This window comes from Erithacus rubecula, assembly GCF_903797595.1.
Source record: "Erithacus rubecula genome assembly, chromosome: 6".
In the NCBI taxonomy this organism is placed as follows: Eukaryota; Metazoa; Chordata; class Aves; order Passeriformes; family Muscicapidae; genus Erithacus; species Erithacus rubecula.
Window position 1 is genome coordinate 44842267 of NC_136688.1, and position 21852 is coordinate 44864118.

The window sequence follows — 21852 nt, forward strand, 5'->3', positions numbered from 1 at the left end:
GAGGTTCACCTTCAATTAAAATGTCTGAGTAGGCAAGTAACTAAAATAACAATAATACTGAAACACTAAGGTTACAGGATCTGCATTTTGGGCCAAGTCTGAGCTAACAGGGTCACTTTAGGGTGGGCAAACTTAAAAGGCTGACACTAAACAGATGACAGACTGGAAGAAATGCATGGCACAAAAACTGCTGGGTGTTATGGAAGCTGCCAGAATATCTGTAATGAAACAGCAATGTGCCAAGAGTTTACTTTGCTAGATCACCACACTCAATCTGGACCACAGCCCTAAGAACTAAAGTAGTGTCTGACCTCAAAGACATGACCTCATAACTATCCTTAAAACTGCCTACCAAGCAAGAACTAGTTATTTTAGTGTCTCATCAAGAGTCAAACTATGTGCCAAGTATATACACATATGCAGGCTCTGGTACAAACCACACACCAGTGGGAACGGCAGTATATGGAAAACTGAAGCACTTTCCATTGAGCACCCAGGATGGGCAGTCATGCCAGTTCAAAGTAGTTCTGATGAAATATTAAATTAATAACCAGGTGGAAATGCCTGCTGTGACGAGGCAGACATTGCTCACTCTCAGATTACCATGATCTGAGGTTGTCTTAATACTGAAAAGTTCATATAATTTAAATAATTAGTCCATGGGAGCTTCGTAGAGTTACATCTCAAGGCCTGGGAAGCAAAGATGCCCTAACCAAAGCATGTCAGCACTAACATCTCCCAGAAGCTGCAGAAATAACACAGCTGACCTGAACATCTATCTGGCTACAAATCACACTTGTTAGACAGCTGGTGGTGGTCATGGGATGGTGCTCCTTCCATGGAATTAAAGTTCATTTTTAATTGAATTAACAAATTCACCAACATTATTTTATAGCTCTAAATTTCTTTTAAAATCAGCAACAAAAACAGTTGGCTGCGGATATTTTTTTTTGTTTAATACACTGAGTATAACTCAGCTTTTGCAGTTTCTAAAATCAATTACATACTGTGGTTTGATGCCCTATAAACTATAACTTAAAATAGCTTTAAGAATGTGCACTGTGCTTAGTTACAATTAACTCTTGTGCTAAGTGGTTGCATGATCAGGGTGTGCTGCTGCTGTGAAGCATTTTCAGAAACTAAAGTAGCAATGAGATTGTTTAAATCTGAAAAGAGAGAATTTGCACGTGCATCCAGACCCAATCCAAACCTTTGCCTTCTGGCAGTTCAGAAGCTGTTGTTACTGAGCCACAACACAGTTAATATCTTGTGATAATCAAACATTCAACACTCATAAGATAACATACATGAAATACTTTTGCCTATTTTTTTTTTTTTTTAATGACAAGAGACTCCTCCTGTCATCCCGCATAGAAATTTTATTATGGTGAGAAGGAGGAAAACTGGGCAAAGCATACTCCTTGGCCTTGAAAAATAATCTCATCCCGTGGAACAGCAAAAGGTTCAGTGGAGATGAATCCTGGAAGGGAGTTTAGCACTGCAGAAAAGCACCTCTGTGGAGGAAGCCCTGCACTGAGCTGCTCCTTCACATTCACAGTTGTGACCTCATTAAGCCACATCAGCAGGAAGGCTCCAGATGACATTAATGTTCCTTGAACAATGGTTCAACTAAAATGTCACTCCTGAATAATTTGACAAGACATACAAAGAAGGAAAGCACCACACAAGCCCTAAATGTGTTATACTGACATACAGACTTGAACCTTCGCACTCCTGCAATACCAGGAAGGAAAAGATTTTAAGAACTCATTTAATAGCTTTCTGTATTGATGCACAACATTAAATCCTCTTTTTCTTCTCACCTACCAATCTGGGACTGCTTATTAACAACCCTGTCAAGACCCTATGAGCCTTAAGGTACCACATTACCACAGAAAACTAGCTGATACTGAACACACCTACATTTTCATTGTGTGCTCTGGATGATTTGTTCAGGTCTTCAGAGTTAAGAGTTTAGCAAGCCATTGGCAACTAGTAAATGCCATGAAATGACTAATCACTGTACTGTCTAAAAGTAAAAATCTCTACCATATTACATCCCTGAACAAATCTAAGCAGAGACTACACTGACCCCAGACATTCTTCTTTCAGTGGGGCAGAGGACTTGAGTCAGATTTGACAGAAAACTGAGGCCCCATGGAAAGCTGGATACTGGCTAATATTCACAGCCTTTGTGCTACTCTATGACCATAAAAACAGAATAGGGCCCTGTGGAATCCCCTGAATGTGCCAGCCCAAGACCAATGGAGTTTGCCTGCTGCTCAATGCTGTCAGTCCATGGCTGAGTCCAAACTTGATCAATGATGGGAGAGGGAGTGGTGAGAATGTGAAACTTGCTGTCTATTCTAAACCACACAGCACCCTGCAGACAGCTGCAATCCTGTTGGCCATCAGAAAAGCTCAGCAGTGACTTTTGCTAAAGGTCACACTGTGGCTCCAAATTAGATATGTGCCAGATAACTGGGAAATATTCCTGATCCCACTACTGTATTCATGCTGATTGTGGTAGGCCAAATGGCTAGTATGGGGCTGTGTTTTGGATTTGGCTGAACACAGTGTTGATAATAAAGATATATTTTTGTATATTGCTCAGTAGGGTTCACACAGAGCCTTCTGTGCTGCCATGCTGGTGAGGAAGTTGGGGGTGCATTGGAAGGTGGGAGGTGACACAGCCAGGACAGGTAACACAAACTGACTGAAGGGATATTCTAGACCATATGGCATTATGCTCAGTACATAAAGTAGGGAGAAGAAGATGGAAGGGGAGGACATTTGGAGTGATGGTGTTTCACTTTCCGAGTTACCATTACACATGATGCTCTCCTGGAGATGGCTGAACACCTGCCTGTCCATGGGAAGCAGTGAATTCCATGGTGTGCTTTGCTTGTGGCTTTTGCTTTCCCTATTAAACTGTCTTCATCCCAACCCATGAGTTTTCCAGCTTTTACCCTTACAATTCACCCTCTAATCTCACTGGTGGGGAATGAGTGAATGGCTGTGAGAGGCTTAACTGCTGGCTTGGGTTAAACCATGACAGTATTGCAGGGAGGCCTCCCTGGAGAGCCAGCACTCATCTCTGACATTCCACAGTTCCACCAAAAACTGACAGGGTGGAAGAGAGAGTGAGGAGAGTTAGAAGAAATTTGAAACTAACATGAAAGTCTCTTAACTGAATGCTATGTTAAGCAAGATTAGCAGTGCAGGACATGCAGACAGCAGTGTAGGAAATTGCTGGCTCTGGGACAATCAAGAAGGCTCCTCACTTGACCTCAGATGAAGGGGACACAAAGACTCCTCTCTGAGCTCCAGGTAAATTAGCTGAGCAGCAGGTAAAGCTAAGCACCTCCAGTGCTCAGGGAATGCCAGGATGGCTCACTGATAGCCAGTGTGCCAGAGTACAGCATGACTGATTTGCCAGCTTGAGGGAGGAAAACAGAGAGAGGCAGAGCTTCATACTTCCTAATGCAAACTGGGAATTACCAAGAGGCAAGACAGGCTTTTTGCAGTCTATTACTACATTTAATAACTATCCACTTTAGTGAACCTATTCATAAGCTAGCTGCCCCCTTAGGTTAAAGAAGGGGGGGAAAAATCACCTACAAAGTAGAGTTTATAGAGCAGAAAAATAAGGTCTATGCTCTCAGCCAGAGGCCTGGCAACATCAGTCTTCTACCTCAGACTTGGGATTTTATCTAATTATAGTGAGGCTGTCAATTGCTGAACCTCCATTTGTTCAGCAGTCTGGATGTTTATTTAACTTTGGCTGAAGTCTTCGTATGTGGATTATTGGGAGTTTTGGTGTGAATTCCTCAAAGAACTGAAAGAACAGAAAGTAAGAGCAGTCCTACCTAATCTTAACATCAGCCATGCTGAGCCAGTGAGTTTGGCCGGGTGACCTCTAAGATCTTTTGCAACCTAATTCAATTAATAATACCAGGATGGGCATAGCTGAATAACTGACATTACTGCTGGAACAAAGCCACACACTTCTCATTGACATACTCCACTCATGACACTAGGGAGGATCCAAATTTTTTCTCCTTTCTACGACAAGTAACAGTTGCAAAAAGGGGTGGCTAGAATTTGTCATCTGAGGTCATCCTTAAAAATGCCATTTTAACAGCAGTTGCATCTGCTACAAAGTCCTAAGAAAAAACATCCAAACATTCACTTAATTAATTTATAGATAGCATTTAAAATGTTGGTCCAAGGAACAACTCTGGAACAGAGGTAATTTACCTAAAGCTAAACTAAAGATCTGGATTCTAGAAAAAACAACCAGAAAAAGTCTATCCTGCTTAGACACATAATGCTTACATAAGCAGAGTTCTTTAAAACTAATGGGTTGTGGGCACAAGTACTTCCTCTACTGAAAGAGGTTTTAATGATGCTCAGTCAATAGCTATGATGTATGTTAAGAAACTTCTACTTGCTCTGATATTCTGCTATGGCCAGCTCAATGACAAATGACACACAAACTAGTAACACAACAAAAGCCAAACTTTAAGGATTACTTAGCAAATCTTTCTCCTAGTTTTCACTTGCCTCCATGCGAGCTTTGTAAAACTCCACGTCGTGAAGTTTCTCTTTGCACCGAACCAGCTCCATCTCCAGTCTCTCCACGCGGTTTGCCTTCTCTCGCAGGGAATCGAGCTCGTCTCTGTACGCTCGGGCAGAGCGAGCGTCTGAGGCAAGGTGCATGTTCTGAGAGGGATGAGCAGGGAGACAAATCTAAATTAATACTTTAGCCACGTACTTTATTTTTTTGTATTTACTTACTGATTGTAAGCATAGACAAATAGCATTCCCCTGGTTAAGGAACAAGATTTCTTCTAGTAGCCAGTAAATTCTCTACATGATAGAGAGCTTCTTCAGCCCATTGGACTTCTGACATTACTAATGCCTGATGCTGCATAAGCTTCAGGCACTACTAGGCTGTTTGCAAGCTGAACACATGAGACTGCTCTCAACAGTTAAATGGCAAGCATAGCACTGCTATGCCACAACCATAATCTTTAAACAGCTTGCTGGACTAAGTTGATTTCTCTATTATAAAAAAAGCATAGTAGTAATTTTAGCCTCACACAAACATGATTTTTTTTTTTTTTTACTAGGGAAGATTATCACAGTAAAACAAGCCCAACTCACCTCTTGCTTTATTTTTTGCAGCTCTAGGGTGAGCTGCTCAACTTCATGTTTAGAATCTGCAAGCTGCTCAGACTTCTCTTCCCTGAAAAGGATTAGAAAAATCTTAGTAATTTTTTTCTTTCCTGAAACAATATTGATTATATGAACACTGCCAGGAATCTGTAAAAGAAGAGAAAAATCTCACAGCATATTCTTTGTTATGACAGCATCATTTTCTCATGATACCATGCACCTATCATGGATCCGAGTTTGCAACTCTATTTTTATACTAAGTCCCTATGTTTAAATCTCATTGGTGCACCTGCTACCATACATAGCTTCCACTTTAAGTTAAAAAGCAGAGCTAGCAGTTGGTATTGTGGGAAGACAGATGAGACATAAAAAGAATGGAAGTAGCCATCACCCTGCACTTAAAGGTCAACTATGAAAGAAAAGATGGAACACACTACTAGCTTCCTACTGCTCTGATTTGAAAGGTCTGATTCTGGGAGCTCCTGTGGAAGCAGTATACTGGAGCCAACAAGCTCCTGCACTGTCAGGATGTCCAACACTTAATATGCAAGTCTCTCTAGAAGCACAAACCAACGGTGACTTACAGCTCCTGACGGATTCTTCTCAATTTAGCCTTTGTGTCTGCCAGCTCAACTGCAAGGTGCTGCTTTTCTTCATTAGAAAGAGGGTTGGCAGGGTTTGGTGAAGAATCTGGACTTGGTACTTTCAGAGGGCTTGGTGGCTGCTGAGACTGCAGATAATCTCTCTCTTGAGTGAGATCTACAATGACCTGGAAATACAAAAGCCTATGTAGTGCCAAGAGATAAATAGTGTATTTATGCATAGTTGTAAAAATACCTAAAGATTATTTTAAATTCAGGAAATTATTAGTCTGGCATGATACAGAATTCAAGTAACAGCCAGGAGTGAAGGTTATACATAAAAGGAAAGGAATCTCCACTATGCTCCAACCACTAATGCATTCCTCCCCCAATGTTCAAAGTAAACAGTCTATTTTCCTTGAAGAATTCATAAAAACCTGTGACAACTAACAGCTTTAACTAACACAATTGCAGTCAAAAGCATGACAGAAGATGAAAAGGCTAAAGAAGGGTAGAAAGCTCCTCCAGAGATCTGAAGGGAAAGGAACTGATGAATCAAAAAATCTAGAGAAGACAATGGAGTCCAGGAGGGTAGATGCCAATAGAGATACTAGCAAGCTCTGTCTGAACGACTGGGCAGACATGCAGAGACATCTGGTCTCCACTTCATGGAGAGACTCCTCAACCCCCCTTCACCACATCTTAGTGCTTACACAAGAATCAGTGGACAAGTCAAAATCTTTCTATGAATTCTCAGAGGTGTAGTAGAAAGGTGCAAAAGAAATAGAAACCTAGTGCACAAACAAGACACAAAAGAAGGAATGGAGCCCACATCTGCTGCTTCTCATGAGCTCTATATGGGAGAGATATGGCCTCATACTTCTGTGCATTCATCTCTCTCGTCAATGAGCCTCCTGAGGTGGAAAACCATATTCCTGGAGAGAGACTCTAGTTCTTCTGGGGCCATATCTGGGAGCTCCAGCCACTGTAAGTCAAAGACATTCTCCTGATTGTGAGTCACCTAGGAATAGAAACAAAAAAGTATGTCTTTCCACTGGTTGAGTTGAAAATCTGTTACCATATATGCAGCATTGCCCCATTTCCTCTATTCAATAAATTAAAAACCATCCATTTTACCAAACCCAGGCTGCAAATAAAAAATGCAACTACTTAACTGCAACAATGCCCATAAATTTTTGGTATTTACATTTTTTTATAATTATTAAGTCTGATTCTTAAAAGGGATCAGATAAATATTATGATCAATAGCATGTGTACCTGCATATTAGAAGTGTGCAGCTGTCTCACTGACCCTGAGGCGATTCCCACAGTGATGGGACTAATCCCATACTGAACACTACTAAGAAGAATCCCTGATTTCAAAGGATTCACAATTTGCAGCTGATAGAGCTGGGAGCAGCTGTATCAGCTGCAGAAATACCTCTGGTTGCTGCTAACAGTGCATCTTTCAACTGTTACTGTACCTAAATTGATTTACTCTGAATCATTTAGCAGAAACATGAGGCAGGTCTCTCAAGCTCAATTAATGACTGTTCCAGGTTTTGTTAAAACCATGTGCTTATCTCATCACTACTCTTTTTTTTCTTTCCTAAAAATGAACTTTTTTTAAGTGTTAAGAAAAAAGTTCCTGTCTCAAGACTTTTCCTATTTTTTCCCCAAATTTGAGTGTACCAGGCTTTCTACACCTGCATGCATTAACATTGGGGCACAGTCAGCGTCCACTCCCAGCGAGGGGCACTTCCACTTAGCTCTCCAAAGTAAGAGATTTTCTGTATTCTTTGGCAAGCCCATCCTTATTCTTTCCTTCTTATGAAGCCTCAAAGAATGCTTGTCACTGGATCAAACACCTTTTTAAACAGCATATGTCCAATTCCAGCTCTTCAAGACAATCTAGCTCAGAGGTCACTGTCTGAAGTAAGTCACTGGACAGGCTGTGTCACCTACCACAGAGCTTTGGGACTAAGTGCTTACACCATTGGTGCAAGGCACTCTGCAGCTTCTAAGACACACGTGGATTTTGTCAATATTGCATGTGAATCCTTACAATTCCTTTTGCATAACCTATAAGTAGCAAGAAATTTACCTCTGCATCTCTTCAAAAGACCACTGAGCCAAGTAATGATCCCAGCACCTAACATTTTCATCATGTAATTCGAGTATAGTAACATAGTCAATTTTCTTTTTTGTGAAGTTCATGAAACCATTATGAAATTCTAAGCATTAATATTTTATAGCAAAAAAATCCTGTTAAGTCAAGGAAGGGAGAGATACAACATCAAAATAGATGATAGTAAGAATCCTACCTCCTGAATGTGTGACACAATGGCAGCTTGGGTTTCAATATCCAGCTGTTTTATTCTGTCAATAAACTCTTCTTTCCTTTCACACTATTAAAAGAAAGCACACCCTGAAACAGTGCTATATACCTTAAAACTTACTGCTTCATTTTCCATTTAAATTAAAAAACCTCCAAACTCAAACAACCCACACTGCTAATAAAAAACTGTTCAAGATCCACACTCTGTTACACTAGGTATAACACTTCACTGCTCCATAACTAAATTATGCATTAAATTATTTAAACTTTTTAGTCAGTACAATCATGGCTAAGTTAAGTAGCTGGTTTTGCTCTTAAAAAGGAAGTTCAACGTGCAATGTGATCAAGAGGTGGGAAAATAGCCAGAGGAAATCATCACAGCTTCATTAATCGAGCTGCACAAATGTAAACCTTCACTTACACTGCATCATTTAACCTGTCTGCTTCGCTGTTTGTATTTTGTTTGATTTTGGTAATGAAAAGAGATGACACTATTATAAATAAGATACTATTTACATCAATGACTAATGTTGTTTGTTGGACTAAATCAACATATGCTTTAGATAAAAAACGGGAAGCATTCTGGACAAAAATGAATGACATTTCAGACAAACAGATTCTAGTAAATCTTTTACTTAAGGCTTAGAAGAGGCAGACATCTGCTATCAGTATATCTGTGATTGTGTACTAAGAACGTTATTGCCTTCTTGTAACAACACTGCACTGTCAAGAACTTAAGCAGTATTTAAAAGGGTTTTTTAAACTCATTTACAGTGTCCTTCTGAGACCTGGTTCTGAGTCTCAATCATTTACTTCCTTGGGAAGAACCTCAGATCAGCAAATGAGGACTGAGGAGCACAGCAGCCCAAACAATTCTTTGTGCTGCAACGCAACACGAACATAATTCAGAGCCGCAATACTAGACAGCTTTACCCTGACATAATTGAGCTGACATAGCTGAGCAGGGTAAGAGTCCTAAGGCATGACAAAAACACAAGGCAGACCTACAAACAAGGTCAATTATCAGCAAAGGCCTGCCTGCAACGAGGCCATTGTTTACTGCCTCAGAGGTTCGATGGGCAGAACACTGATTTCTTTATCTGGTAACTGCTGTGCATTTCACCAGAGTTTCCCATATACATTGTCTCTCTATTTATTTAAACAAATGTCACACAAAGATCCCCATACTAATATACAAAGTATCTATTATTCAGATATTTTTGACACATAATATTAAATAAATATACTGTGCAAATAAAATAATGATTCATTAAACAAATATTTAGACTTGTTAAACTATTTGTTTGGCATTAACATGTACTGTTCCGCTTTGTATTTTAAAACAGTAAGAAAATAAACCAATGGCAATCTTGATATCAAGAACACTGTTCAAAACTTATCTCGTTCCACTGTGTTATCAAAGTTAAAAAGTACACATCCTGTGTCTGATTAAGCACTGGCAACAAACTGAGGCTACTGCTATCACACAATGTGCTTCCTCTCCCCTGCATTTCTTTCCTTCACCTATTGTGTTTCACACAATTTAGCTCACAAGCTGTCTTGAGCTCAAGATTTGTTCATACAGCACTGACTTTTGGAATGATTTTCTCATTCCAGGGAAAAAAAAAAACAGATTCAAAAAATCTTATTTTTTAAGAATGATCACCTGCACAGCACATCCCAGAACCAACAACAGCAGCTTCTTGATTTCATCCATACTTTTACCTAGAGAGGAAAAAAGATCATCAGTACATGTGTATAACAGGTAAGTGCTTGCAAGTGATCCTCTCCAAATTATGTGCCTAAAATGAGAAGTAAGGCCTTTAGACAAGTGCCTGAGCAACATCTACATGCCTATTATAAAGTCACTATATTTTCTATGTAACAATGCATTTCTTTTTAATTCATTTAAAATCCCAAATCCAGCAAGACATTTTCCCCTTGATGTGCTATCCTCACCTATAATTTTCTAAGGCTTTTCTGATCAATACATCACAAAAAAAAAAAAATCCTTTAAATATTTCAATGCATATGACCAATGCTTGTCTCTTGTGCTGTGATTAACAAGGATGCAAAAAAAGCCCAACGAATCACCAACAGCTCTCCCTCCTCCAAAAGACCCCATCAAAATAAAACAAAAACACCATGGGCAGAAGTAAAGGAGGGTTACTTACAAAGAACTTGCCCTAAATTCTCCTTCTGTAAAACAGCTGCCACTCAGACTTCCCAAAGCTGAATGCCATTCTGTGCATATAAATTCTCTCTGAGAGATAGATGTTTCAGCAAATAAACTCTGTTCTGCATCAAAGCCTGTTGACACTTTGAAGCACAAACCCCATGTGGTAAGAGGGCAGAGTGAGGATGTGTAAGGGATACTGAGGAGCTGGCCATATGCTGGGAGCATGGGGAGAGGAGACAGCCCCTGTGCTGCTGCAGGCAATCCTGCTGTGACCAGCAGTCCTGCCAGCCACTTCCTAGGGTTAGGAGAGGGAAAACCTAAAGTTCCTCAAGGGGAACTGGTGCAGCTTAGAACCAGCTTGTTTCAACAAAATTAATGTGGATTGTTGAATGGTAAAGGAAATTATGCATATCAAAGTTAGACAAAGGGCAAGGCAAAAAGGGCAAAAGGAAGGCAAGGAGTTTCAAAGAGAAAAATAAAACATCTTTACAGAGCTAGGTTCAGGAAAAGCCTGTTCTCATCCACACTGGGGAAGGATGAGGAAAGAGAAACAAAGAAACAAAACAGGCCAATATAGCTTTCTCTCATCCCTACACATGTGCATTCTTCCTGAGTGTGTAATTGTGCAACTAATGCTTTCATCTTACACCCTGATTTACTTGGGTGTTCAATTGCTCCTATCACTAAATAGATACTAATTTCTGAGTGTAATTGTGCTCTGCTCCTCCTCCAACACCATGCCCTTGTGAGGCTGTCCTGGCAGAGAGTCAAAAGCATGTGCAGGACCCAAGGCCAGAGAAGGGGAGTTAATCTGACTCATCAGTTAAGCTGCCACAGCCCCACAGCTGCACAAAGGCACTGACCTAAATTACCACGGGGGTTCCTGCCATTCCCACAACCTTGCAAGCCAGCATGGCCACATGCAGGCAGCTTAGGAAATAACTTGTTTCCTGATTTCTGGGAACACAAACATCCTAAACCAGTCTTTAAACATACCAACAAAATTTTCAACAACTTTTAGGTATGTTCATCTTTATAACAACTCAAGAACGCCCTACAAAAATCACTAATTCATTCATCATGTATGAATGAACACTACAATTCTCAATATCCACATCCTGCATTAGTAACCATTAAGATTTTGCAAGCAGAAGTTCTTCTCTTCAACAGGAGCAACCATCTTTAAAATACGCTAGTTACACTTCCCCACAAGCTTATTCCCCTGCAGAATACTTAAAAACCAGTTTTGAAAGACAGAATCATTCTTACTTTTCTCCCTGTATGCAGCAGCACACAAGGCTTCCTCTTTCCTTGAAGTTACAATTTAATACACAAATTCAATTTCAGGCTGTGAAAGTAATTGTTCTGTATGACTCTAAATAACACCATCTTAAGCACAGACAATGACACAAAATCCTTCACCGACAGCAAAAAAATATCCTTATTACTTCATGAACAGTTCCTCTGAGGGCACTGCTGGGAGGCTATTTGTTTGGACAGAAGGTATGTTTTCAAGAAACTGAGTTCCCAGTTTCTGCTCTGGGTTTCATTCTACATCAGCTTCAAAGCAATATAGACCAGGTACTAAAAGCAGAGCATGCTTGTGGGACACAAAAGCAAGTCATTATGTTATGGAGAGCAAGTGACTTGAGCGTGTCTCTCATTGGCCTAAGCTTACTCAGGTAGAACATCTCCATGGAGACTGAAGGAGCCAGGCTGCTTGCTCTGGGTCATGCCAGACACGAGACTTAACCTTTGTGTGCTCTGGGCACCTTCATCTATCAACCATAAATTCCAATCTGTGCACCATGGCATCCCAGCTATCCTTGGGGTGAGCAAAGTGGCTTGAAATCACCCATTTTAGAAAACACCAGAGCTACTTCCCAGCTGTGACAGCATCTATACCATCCTAAAGACATATGAGCTAATTAAAGCCATTCAAACCACACCCTGCATCTCTGCACCAAGGCTTTGCTGCTTTCTCAGTAACAGATGGGCATTGGTGTGCCTGTATGACCCTGTAAGGTGAAACACCTTTGGCTATTATAGCAAAGTAACTTACCAAGGTCAACCCTGGTTTCCCAACAAGGACTGACCTTGCCTGGAAATAACCCTTTGAGTGAGACCTTCCTCCTCCCATGGGGAAGTGGAGGCAGACCAAGATCAGCCATGGCAGGGATGGACAAGCTAGAGTTTATAGAAAGGAGTGAGAAATTAAGACTTGGGATAATAATGAATTATTAAGTTTCTAAATGTTTTAAACATAACATTTGGCAGTCTGCTCTCTCCCCTGGCAACTTGCAGTGAAAATTTAGCTGTCAGGATTACTCCAAGGTTTCCTTTTCAATGATTTTTTTCTATGCTTGCAGACATACTACATCATGTAATGAGAGAATGTACTACCCACTAGAAACACTTTTAAGGCTTAAAGGTCCACTGGGCAGATATACCAGCCATACAAGTGTTTCAGAAGATCATGTGTGATTAAAGAGTTCCATTCCTTGGGCTTTCATTCAGAAGTTGTCTCCCATGGGGAGGAGACAGCTTGTTGACACAAAGACACTCCCAGATCACTCATTCTCAAGATAGGTTTGAGCAACATTTTAAAGCCTTGTAGAATAACACTACAACATTTACAGGAGATTTACAACTGTAACATTTACAGGAGATTTTTTTTTAATAGGGTATGAGTATGAAAAACCTCTCTACCAATCTAAAGTGCTTTATAGAGTGTTTTCAATAAAACCTCAAAACAAGCCGGGAAGGGATTAATTACCCCTCTCCCCTTTCATCTCACCCACAGGAGAGCTGAGCTACCACACGTCAGTGGAATGCCCAAGGTGCCAAAGTGAATCAGAAGGACTTCTAGGACTATTACAGAGTACATTCTACACTCCAGACAGTGTCTCTGTCCTGCAATACATGCCAAAGAAAAGAAAGTGACCTTCATCCCTGATTCAATCATGTCTTCTAAACAGTTCTCATGTTTTTCAAAAAGCTTGATTTATGCCCATTTATAAGACTGTAAAGTTTCTTGTGCAACCTCAGAAGCAGAAATGTGCCAGCTCCCCTATGCTGGCTCGATGGGATGACACAAGTCCTTCTCAGACAGCTGGGAAGAAAGTCTGCTGAGTCTACTCATGCTTATTAGCTGATCTTATCAAGACACTGTCCTCCTACGACCTAGGATGCAAACAGTTAGGTCTGGGGTAGCTCCTTGCTGAGAGGTACCCACAAGAAAAATGGACAAGAGTCAAACCATCACTTAAACAGAAAGATGCTAATTAAGAAATGAACACTTTTCTTTCACTCCTTTTCTTAAAATTCCAGGGCAGTTGCTCTCAGACCCTGTGTTTGTGCTGCAAGGGAGCCAGCCAGCCACCTGGAGCATTTGCAGAAAGCCCATCTGCTCCCAGCCATGAGAGAGGGCCAGCAGGTTTCCTGGAAAATAAAGGAAAGGAAAGCCCAGACACCACTTGTGCATCCTGGGAGCCTCCCTGTGCCAGAGCCAGAAGATCCCTCTGCTCTCATGGGGCTGGAGGCTGGGAAACAGATGGCAGGACTCAGGGAGAAGGCGGGCAGAGGGATTAGGAGACGCGACAACAAAAAAAAAGGAGGATCAAGGTACAGAGAGAACACAAACAATGAAAAAAATGAGAGGGGGGGATGGGAAGATATCTGAGAAAATGGGAACAAGAGGGTCCAAGTAAGTGCTATTTTGGGCATGTGCTGTCTATTTCTCCATATTTCTACTCTGATGTTACTCCATCGGCACAGGAGGGAGTGCCACAGCAGCAGCTGTAGGGTGTGCAGAGAATGTGGGGAGGGTGAAACACACAAGTGCTGTTTTTCCCAACCCCAGCAACATCCTCGGTGAGAAAAGTCTGAATGCTAAATTTACACTATTGAGACAGTGTTTTGTTATTAACTTTATACTTTATGAACCCTTGTGCCTCTGGAGGACTGTGAAACAAAATGGGGAAGGAAACCATACATGAAACATACCCAAGTGAGAGTAGGCTTTTACAATTATAATGAAAACTCATTTCTATGGGCATTTGTAAGCAGAGACTTTGAGGTCTCTCATTCACAAACTTAACATGTAATTTGAAAAGCGTATATAAAAGCAAAGGTTTTTGAAGGGACAGAAATGAGCCTATTTTTAGGCAAGTAAAACTCATTTCCATCCTTCATCTAAAACAAGGTCCCCTCTCATGACTGTTCCAAAAGATAAACTGCCATAAGTTTCCAAATACACTCACTAGCTGTGTAAAAGTAAGCATGTCTAGAAATGCAGAAATTTAAAAATGCATCTAAATAGATGTTCACAACCATGACTGTGTACTGATATTCCCTGTGTGACCACATGAATGAGTGGCCATTTATAAGGCATGCTAAAACCAGACATAATATTAAAAAGTGATTACAGCAGTGTCATAGATGATATATAGGCTCATGATTCCCTTATTGAGCACAGGGGGATTTGTGGTGCAGTAATGAATTGCAAAAGCTGCTCAGCAAGAAAAAGAATTGCAAAAAGACAGATATGAAGAGGAAATTTAATGATAGTAGCTGTCTACCACACAATGCAGTGAAGAGAATAAACCCTCTGACATCAGCTGCATTGTTCTGCAAGTCAAATTCCTTGCAGAAATTTTAAAAATCCTTTAATTAAACTTTCAAGTTTATTTTTAGTTCCCTATATTCTAGAAAACAGTCAAGCTTTCATCTTCTAACAAAGATTTCTGCTATTTTTATGCCATGGACAAATGAAGTAGGCAAATTTGCTATGGCTTGGAACCAAACTATTCAGAGGACATGAAAGCAAGTAAAGCTCATAAACCCAGCAGACATGTGTCTTTTCCTATGCAAAAGCCCAAGTGCTACCACATTTTTTGTGATGGCAGCTCTGTTTTTCCAATAATCTCATGTTCAGAGCAAAGCTGCAGAAGTCCTTAGCAGTCCCAGCTGGAGAGTGCCAAGTGGAAGTTAAATAGCAAGAACAGCAGCCACAGCTTCAGTGCTCAGTTTATAATTTAATGCCTGTAACACCCCTTTTGCCTATGTTTCAGAAGGCAAAAGTAAAATTTCTAAAAGGTGTGCAGAGCAAAACATCACATGGGCTTGTCACAATAAATAAGTTTCTGAAATTGTATGCAGTGAATCAGATCTAATAGCTCTTTGGTCTTGGACCTGTGGAGACAATACAGTCATTAACATCCCTCCCAGCTCAAACAGTACAAAGCAATACTGGATTTGTTCCAGGAATGTGACCATGGGATTGATTCTTCTTCCTCTGATCAAGCAGGTCAGAGAAGTAACTTAGCTTGTAACTGAGCTACAGGATGGGGAAGGCAAAACTGGGGTTTCATCACTGCCTCACTAAGAGAGAATATCTTTATTTTGCTTATTATTCCCCTCCCAAGTGCTCCTGCCTTCCTCTGACTTCTCTCAGCACGACAGTAAAAAAGACATCATGACCTACCCACGACAGCCCATTCCTTCATTCAGCTTTTTGCACTGGCTTTACTATCTTCACCTCAGCCATCTCATCCCTGTTCCCTCTTTCCGAGCTTCCCATTAGCTCTCAGTCAATTCTTCTTCCTGAGGGAAGTTCTAGTTCTCCACTTCTCTAACCATTTCTCCTGCACATCTTACCAGTGAGTGCCTACCCAATAGCAAGATTAAGATGAGCTTTTCAGACACTCTCCTCCTTAAATACATTCTTTAAAGCAAATACATCTGGAATCTTCCTTCACTCACCACCTTCTTCTGTCATGTCTAAGCTGGGACTGGTGCTATTCATGGCTAAATAAGAAATTAGGGGTTTTTTGGCACACATGCCCCATCAGTTTTAGACATTACAAACCAGAAGTTACATTTTTGCATTTTTTTACCCTTTCTTTTCATGCTCTGTTCAAATAATGCCAGTAGTAATCCAAAAATGGGGAAAATAAATTTTAAAAGACCACATTTAAAAAAATAAAAAAAGAAGAAAACAAAAAACCCAAAACCACCACAATGTGAAAGATCTCAAAGACAATAAAGTTTTCTCGATGCAATTAAAAGATCTAGAACACAGGAAAACATGTATGACCACTGTCTTTCCTACAAGAGACACAGGTACTTTCTTCAAAGAGAGATCTAAGCTGCTGACAAAAACCAGCAGGCCAATGATAGCAAATTATAGCTGGATACAGGACAGCTTTCAAATGTCTGCTTTCCCAGGAACCAAAACTGTATTTAGCACATTATGAGTCTCCTGCCAGCTGTCGCTCAGGAATGGCTGTGGCAAGAAACCAGCCAGCCCTCCCCATTGACACTTAGCCAGCAGAGACACTGCCTTGCTGGCCCAGATGCCTCCATTCAGCAGCACTCTCCATGCCAGGCAGCCCATTGCCCATATGACCAATGAGAACAACAGCTCTTGCCTTTTGACTTTTTTCCTTGCCCATAACAGTGGCCTGTACAGCCCATTTAAGATTTGCAGGCTTTATTCTGCTTGCAGAAGAAGTGGATTTCTTACTCTCATTTCAATTTTAACACGGAAGTGCCAAGAGTATGAGTTTCAGTGATCCAACATTGGCTAATATTCTTTTCTGACAAATGATTTTTTGTACATACACACTCTACAGCTGCTAAGAGCAGCAAAACAGAATCTTCTGCCAAGAGTCCTGCCATTTGTTTGTTCTGGAGAGAGATGCTGATTACCATGTCATTCCCCATCACTGCTGACAGGGCTCATTCAGTTTACCTTCTTTGGTAAAAACAAATACAATGCCCTTGGCACTAGCACTGGGCTCAGGCAGAGATAGAATGGGCATGCAAAAAGAAAAAAAAAGAAACACAGCAATAAAACTTCCCATTTCAGAAATGTGTTTCAAAGAAGTCAACTCAATTTTCAGGCTAAATAGCTTTACTTTGGTCTCACCAAAAGCACTGGACTCTGGACATGAGCTTACTGGCTTCCACCTCACTTCCAATGTGATATATCATGAAACAGATATCATTGTCTAATCAACATGGTCAGAGAAATGCTTTTCTTTTTCTTCATTCTCTTCCTCACTTTTTCCTGTTTTTTCATATACATATTTTTATCTCCATCCTCATCTGTATTTCTTCCCACATTTCATTTGCAACAGTTCCTTCACACCTTATAGTAATTCTGCAAGACTCTGGTGTGTACATATAGCAAGAACTCAACTCATTATACAGGCACACAGAACACCTGGAGGACAACATATCCTTGGTCACTTGCAGTAAGGGGTAAAGAGACAAAACTGTCAAACAAACAGCTGCTGTTCTGCTTTGGCAAGAACTCACTCATCACACATATATGTGCATCACATGCAAATACACGTGTATATTTATATGTACAAGTATATAAATACCTCAGTGTTACATTCTAGGTAAATAAAGTTGTGAGATTCAGAGATGCTCAAAGATTTGTAGTTTGCCTACAAATACATGCAGTTTATTAAAAATCATATCTGTATTATGGCCTGTTTAGGAGGCTGGTTGCCAGAGCCCCTTAGGAGCAACTCTCAGTCCAAACAGTTAAATCCAGCTGGTGGCCAGTCACAAGTGGGGTCCCCAGGGCCCAGTACTGAGGCCAGCCCCAGTTAATGTCTTTATCAATGATCTGGACAAGGGCATTGAAGGCACCCTCAGTCAGTTTGCAGATGACACTGAATTGGGTGGGAGTGTTGATCTGCTGGAGGGTAAGAAGGGTCTACAGAAGGATCTGGACAGGTTGGATCCATGGGCTGAGGTTCAAAGCAGTAGAGGTCCCGTCCTTGGATCAACAACAACCCCAGGCATTGCTACGGGCTGGGGGCAGAGTGCCTGGAAAGCTTCCGAGTGGAAAATGACCTGGGGGTGCCATTTGACAGCAGCTGAACATGAGCCAGCTGTGCCCAGGTGGCCAAGAAGGCCAATGGCATCCTGGCTGTGTCAGCAATAGTGTGGCCACCAGGGCAGGGATTGTCCCCCTGTACTTGTACACCACCTTGGCCCTGGTGAGGCCACACCTCAAATCCTGTGTTCAGTTCTGGGCCCCTCATTATAAGAAAAACTTTGAGGTCCTCAAGTGTGTCCAGAGAAGGGCAATGGAGCTGGGGAAGGGTCTGGAGCATAAGTCTAACAAGGAGCTGCTGAGGGCGCTGAGGGTGTTTAGCCTGGAGAAAAGGAAGCTCTGGGGGACTTTATTGCTCTCTACAACTACCTGAAAGGATGTTGTAGTGAGGTGGGGGCAGGTCTCTTCTCCCAAATAACAAGCAATAGGTCAAGAGGAAATAGCCTCAAGTTGCACCAGGGGAGGCTTAAGAATACTCTCATGGATGAAGGAAAAATTTCTTCCCTGAAGTGGTGGTCAAGGATTGGAACAGGATGCCCAGGGAAGTGGTTGACTCATGATCCCTGGAAGTATTTGAAAGACATGGATGTGGTGCTTAGGGACACAGTTTAGTGTTAATGACTCTTTAAAGTGTTTTCCAACCTAAATCCGAATGGAATTACAGAATCATTTAAGAAAATAAACATACAAAAAAAGTCCAACAGATCTTATTTAGTACTACAGAGGAGATTAATGAAGTACCAATGAACTACTCACCAGAAAGAGGATCTTTGCCAATCATTAAAACATTTGGTAAATTCATTACAATCAGCTGCTGAAGGACCTCCTAAACAAAAAAGAACAGACAAAGTTCAGTGTGAAGGAATCCAAATCAATCCCATTACAAAGAATACAAAGCTCCATCAGTTACAAAGCTTTTAACATACTGACGGGTCAGAGGTCACAAGAGGAAGCCCCACTTGAGAGAGAAATCACTATTTGAAGATAGCATCAGGTTGCACAGCTAACATACACTAATCACCTCTTTTAACAATGGCTAATATGGAACTTAAAGGGCCCCATGGCACTAATCAGAATAAATGCATGACCATGCCAGGCACACCAATCATTCATGCCTCTACCCCAGGCATGACCTGCATTCATCTGATGTGCAGCATACAGCTGCTGCCATGTTTCAGGGCATATAAATGAACATAGTCCAAAAGGTACCTAAGCCACTCGGTGAAGTTTGAATAACTCAAGTAATTGGTCAAATTATTTCATGGGCCTGAAAACTTGAGGATAGGCTAGGTGTGTTGGTCCAAGAACCCCACAGCTAGGGAAGTGGGTGTGGGGAAAAGCACTTGATCAGGCACCTGACACTGCTCAGAGAAACTGGATATAAAGTTCTAGATTTATTTGCATTGTTTTTAACGAGGGGTAAAACAATTAAATTATGTTAATGACGTACTTAAAGGTCATTTTATTTTGGGCAAGATGACAGAAGGGAGGAGCATCAGGTTCAACATCTGAATGCCAGCTGTCTGAAACTGCTCTGAAATCACCAAATGGCTTAAGGGGGAAGAAAGGCTACAAGCCCTGGGGCAGGCACAATGCTTAAAGTTGTTCAAATAAATACACTGCAAAGGGAACTCTGGACAGTAACACGATCAGCCCAGACACAAAAAGCAGAGCAGTACAGCTGTTAGCTTTGACTTGTAGTTACCAGCACCCCACTTGAGATGATCTGGATAAAACATTTTGTAGGCAGGTTTTTATTTTACATGAAAAGCCTGAGAGGAAAACAGTTGTATGACTGAAACACCATGCTGAGATTCAGGAAATAAAAGTTCACAGATATAACTCTACCAAATGTTTGGCAGGTGCCTTTTTTCCGGCTTGTCTCCACTTCCCAGACTACCCCATGGCCACTGGAAGGACGCATGCATTGATACTTGCAAAGCATTCAGACCAGAGGAAAAAGCATCACAGCCCAGCAGAGAAACACATTTCCTGAAACAATCACCCATTCACCCAAACACTTCCCCTTCCCAGCTACCCATTGTTATTTCTCTGCTTTCAAAGTTATACTGTAGGAGGAAAATTAAGCTTGATTGAAGGAGGAAATAATTCAGAGAGCCTGCAGCTTTTGATAAGCAAAGTGCATATTCTAAAAAAACGTTTTGGATACAAAACATTGAACTTATTTTCTCCTGATCCATACCAAAACATACTTCTTGTCAGTTCCATTTTCAGAAAAAGTAGAAATATCTGTGTCACAGCCAATAGAGTTTTTGGAGGTGTTAAGGAAAAATATTCCTTTATGTATTGTGAAGCTTAGCTAATGCAGACCAAATATTCGCTGACTCATTAGCCAAATACATTTTGTATTTTGGGCACGTGGGACACATTAAACAAAGTTTGTTTGCATCAGTTACTGAAACAGGTGCAAAATCTATTGAATGTAAGAGCACACAGTTGGACTGCAGCATGTGCTACAACCATACAGTATGGCACTGAGGCTTTAAACAATAACAACAACAACAACAAAAAAAAGAAAAAAAAAAAAAAAACATCACTTTTCATATACTAAAGTATTGAGCTTTAACCAGCAATTTCCACGGTAAAAAAGGGGAGAAAGAATTGTGCTTCCAGTCACCCTGCACGTGGAGCAGTACCGAGGCAGGAATGCATAAGGAATTTGTGCTGTCTTTGTGTAACCATCAGATCACTAGCTATTTAACTGGCAGGCATTACTGCTAACCTTTATGCTGTTAACATTCCCATGAGCTCCTCCTGCAAAATTATTTGAGTGTACCACCCAACACAACCATGACTGAACTCCCTCATAATTGTCTGAGTTCAGTATCTTCTGGCAAGAATCCGAAAGTCACTGAATAGGCGCTGGAATGGCCCCAAGCCTGGAAGAGTGATTTGTTAATTCAGATTGAAAGATTCCAATTGTTGCAAGAGGTGATATTCTGACCTGTTTATTTTTAAAGTAAAACATTTAAACAGATAATTATCTGTATTATTCTAAAAGCCTTTGCCTTCAGGTTAGTGCTTGTGATAACATCTGACTGTTAAGTGCAGCTCACCAGCAGATCTCAACACTTCATAAAGGAAGGTCAATGCCACTGCTCTCCTTTTTCAAGCTCAGGAAAGCAAGTCAGAGAAACAGTTACTTCAGTTTTTATTAAACTGTGAGCTAGTCTACCAGTAAACCATCCACTCACATAGCTGCAAGCATGAGATAATATGTGTTAAGGGAAAGCTCCTATGAATTTAGCTCAGATTTTGTCCAGACTGAAACCCCAGAAAGTTAATGAAGCTCAGCTGACACTCAGTGACTGACTGGGATAATGTGACCATGTGTCAGATTGATTGCTCAAAATCCCACATCTGGAAATAGAACTAACATCTTCCTCACCTAAGAGCAAATCAGAATTCTTCAACTTCTATAATTTATCGATGTTTTCTTGTTTTCCTTCTCTGAAGCTGCAATAACACATTATTACACAATAAAAACAATTTACACAAGTAAAATGCTGTGCCTCAGCCTAGCCTCTCAGTTCCCCTCACATCTTATTCCTCCTTGAAAACCCCATGAAGTCAGGGTTCAGGCAGGGAACTGGGCTGTTTCCAGCCTGTGAACTGGCACTGAGAATCAAAGGGCCCCATGGACCCAACCACTGCCCAGGGTACAGCTGCTCTGGGCACTGGGTTAACCTGGACACAC

At 41.0% G+C, this 21852-nt stretch overlaps 1 protein-coding gene across 3 annotated transcripts in view; it reads right to left on the reverse strand.

The window, feature by feature from the left end:
- CCDC88C (coiled-coil domain containing 88C) overlaps positions 1–21852 on the reverse strand; it is a 94590-nt gene that overhangs the window by 38519 nt on the left and 34219 nt on the right. For all 3 annotated transcript variants that reach the window (XM_079309262.1, XM_079309263.1, XM_079309261.1), the window contains exons 4-10: positions 18891–18960; positions 9767–9825; positions 8087–8170; positions 6643–6783; positions 5766–5950; positions 5170–5251; positions 4567–4725 (exon numbers count right to left, since the gene is read on the reverse strand). In XM_079309262.1, the coding sequence (XP_079165388.1) occupies positions 4567–4725; positions 5170–5251; positions 5766–5950; positions 6643–6783; positions 8087–8170; positions 9767–9825; positions 18891–18960 (780 nt within the window). The remainder of the gene's footprint in view (positions 1–4566; positions 4726–5169; positions 5252–5765; positions 5951–6642; positions 6784–8086; positions 8171–9766; positions 9826–18890; positions 18961–21852) is intronic.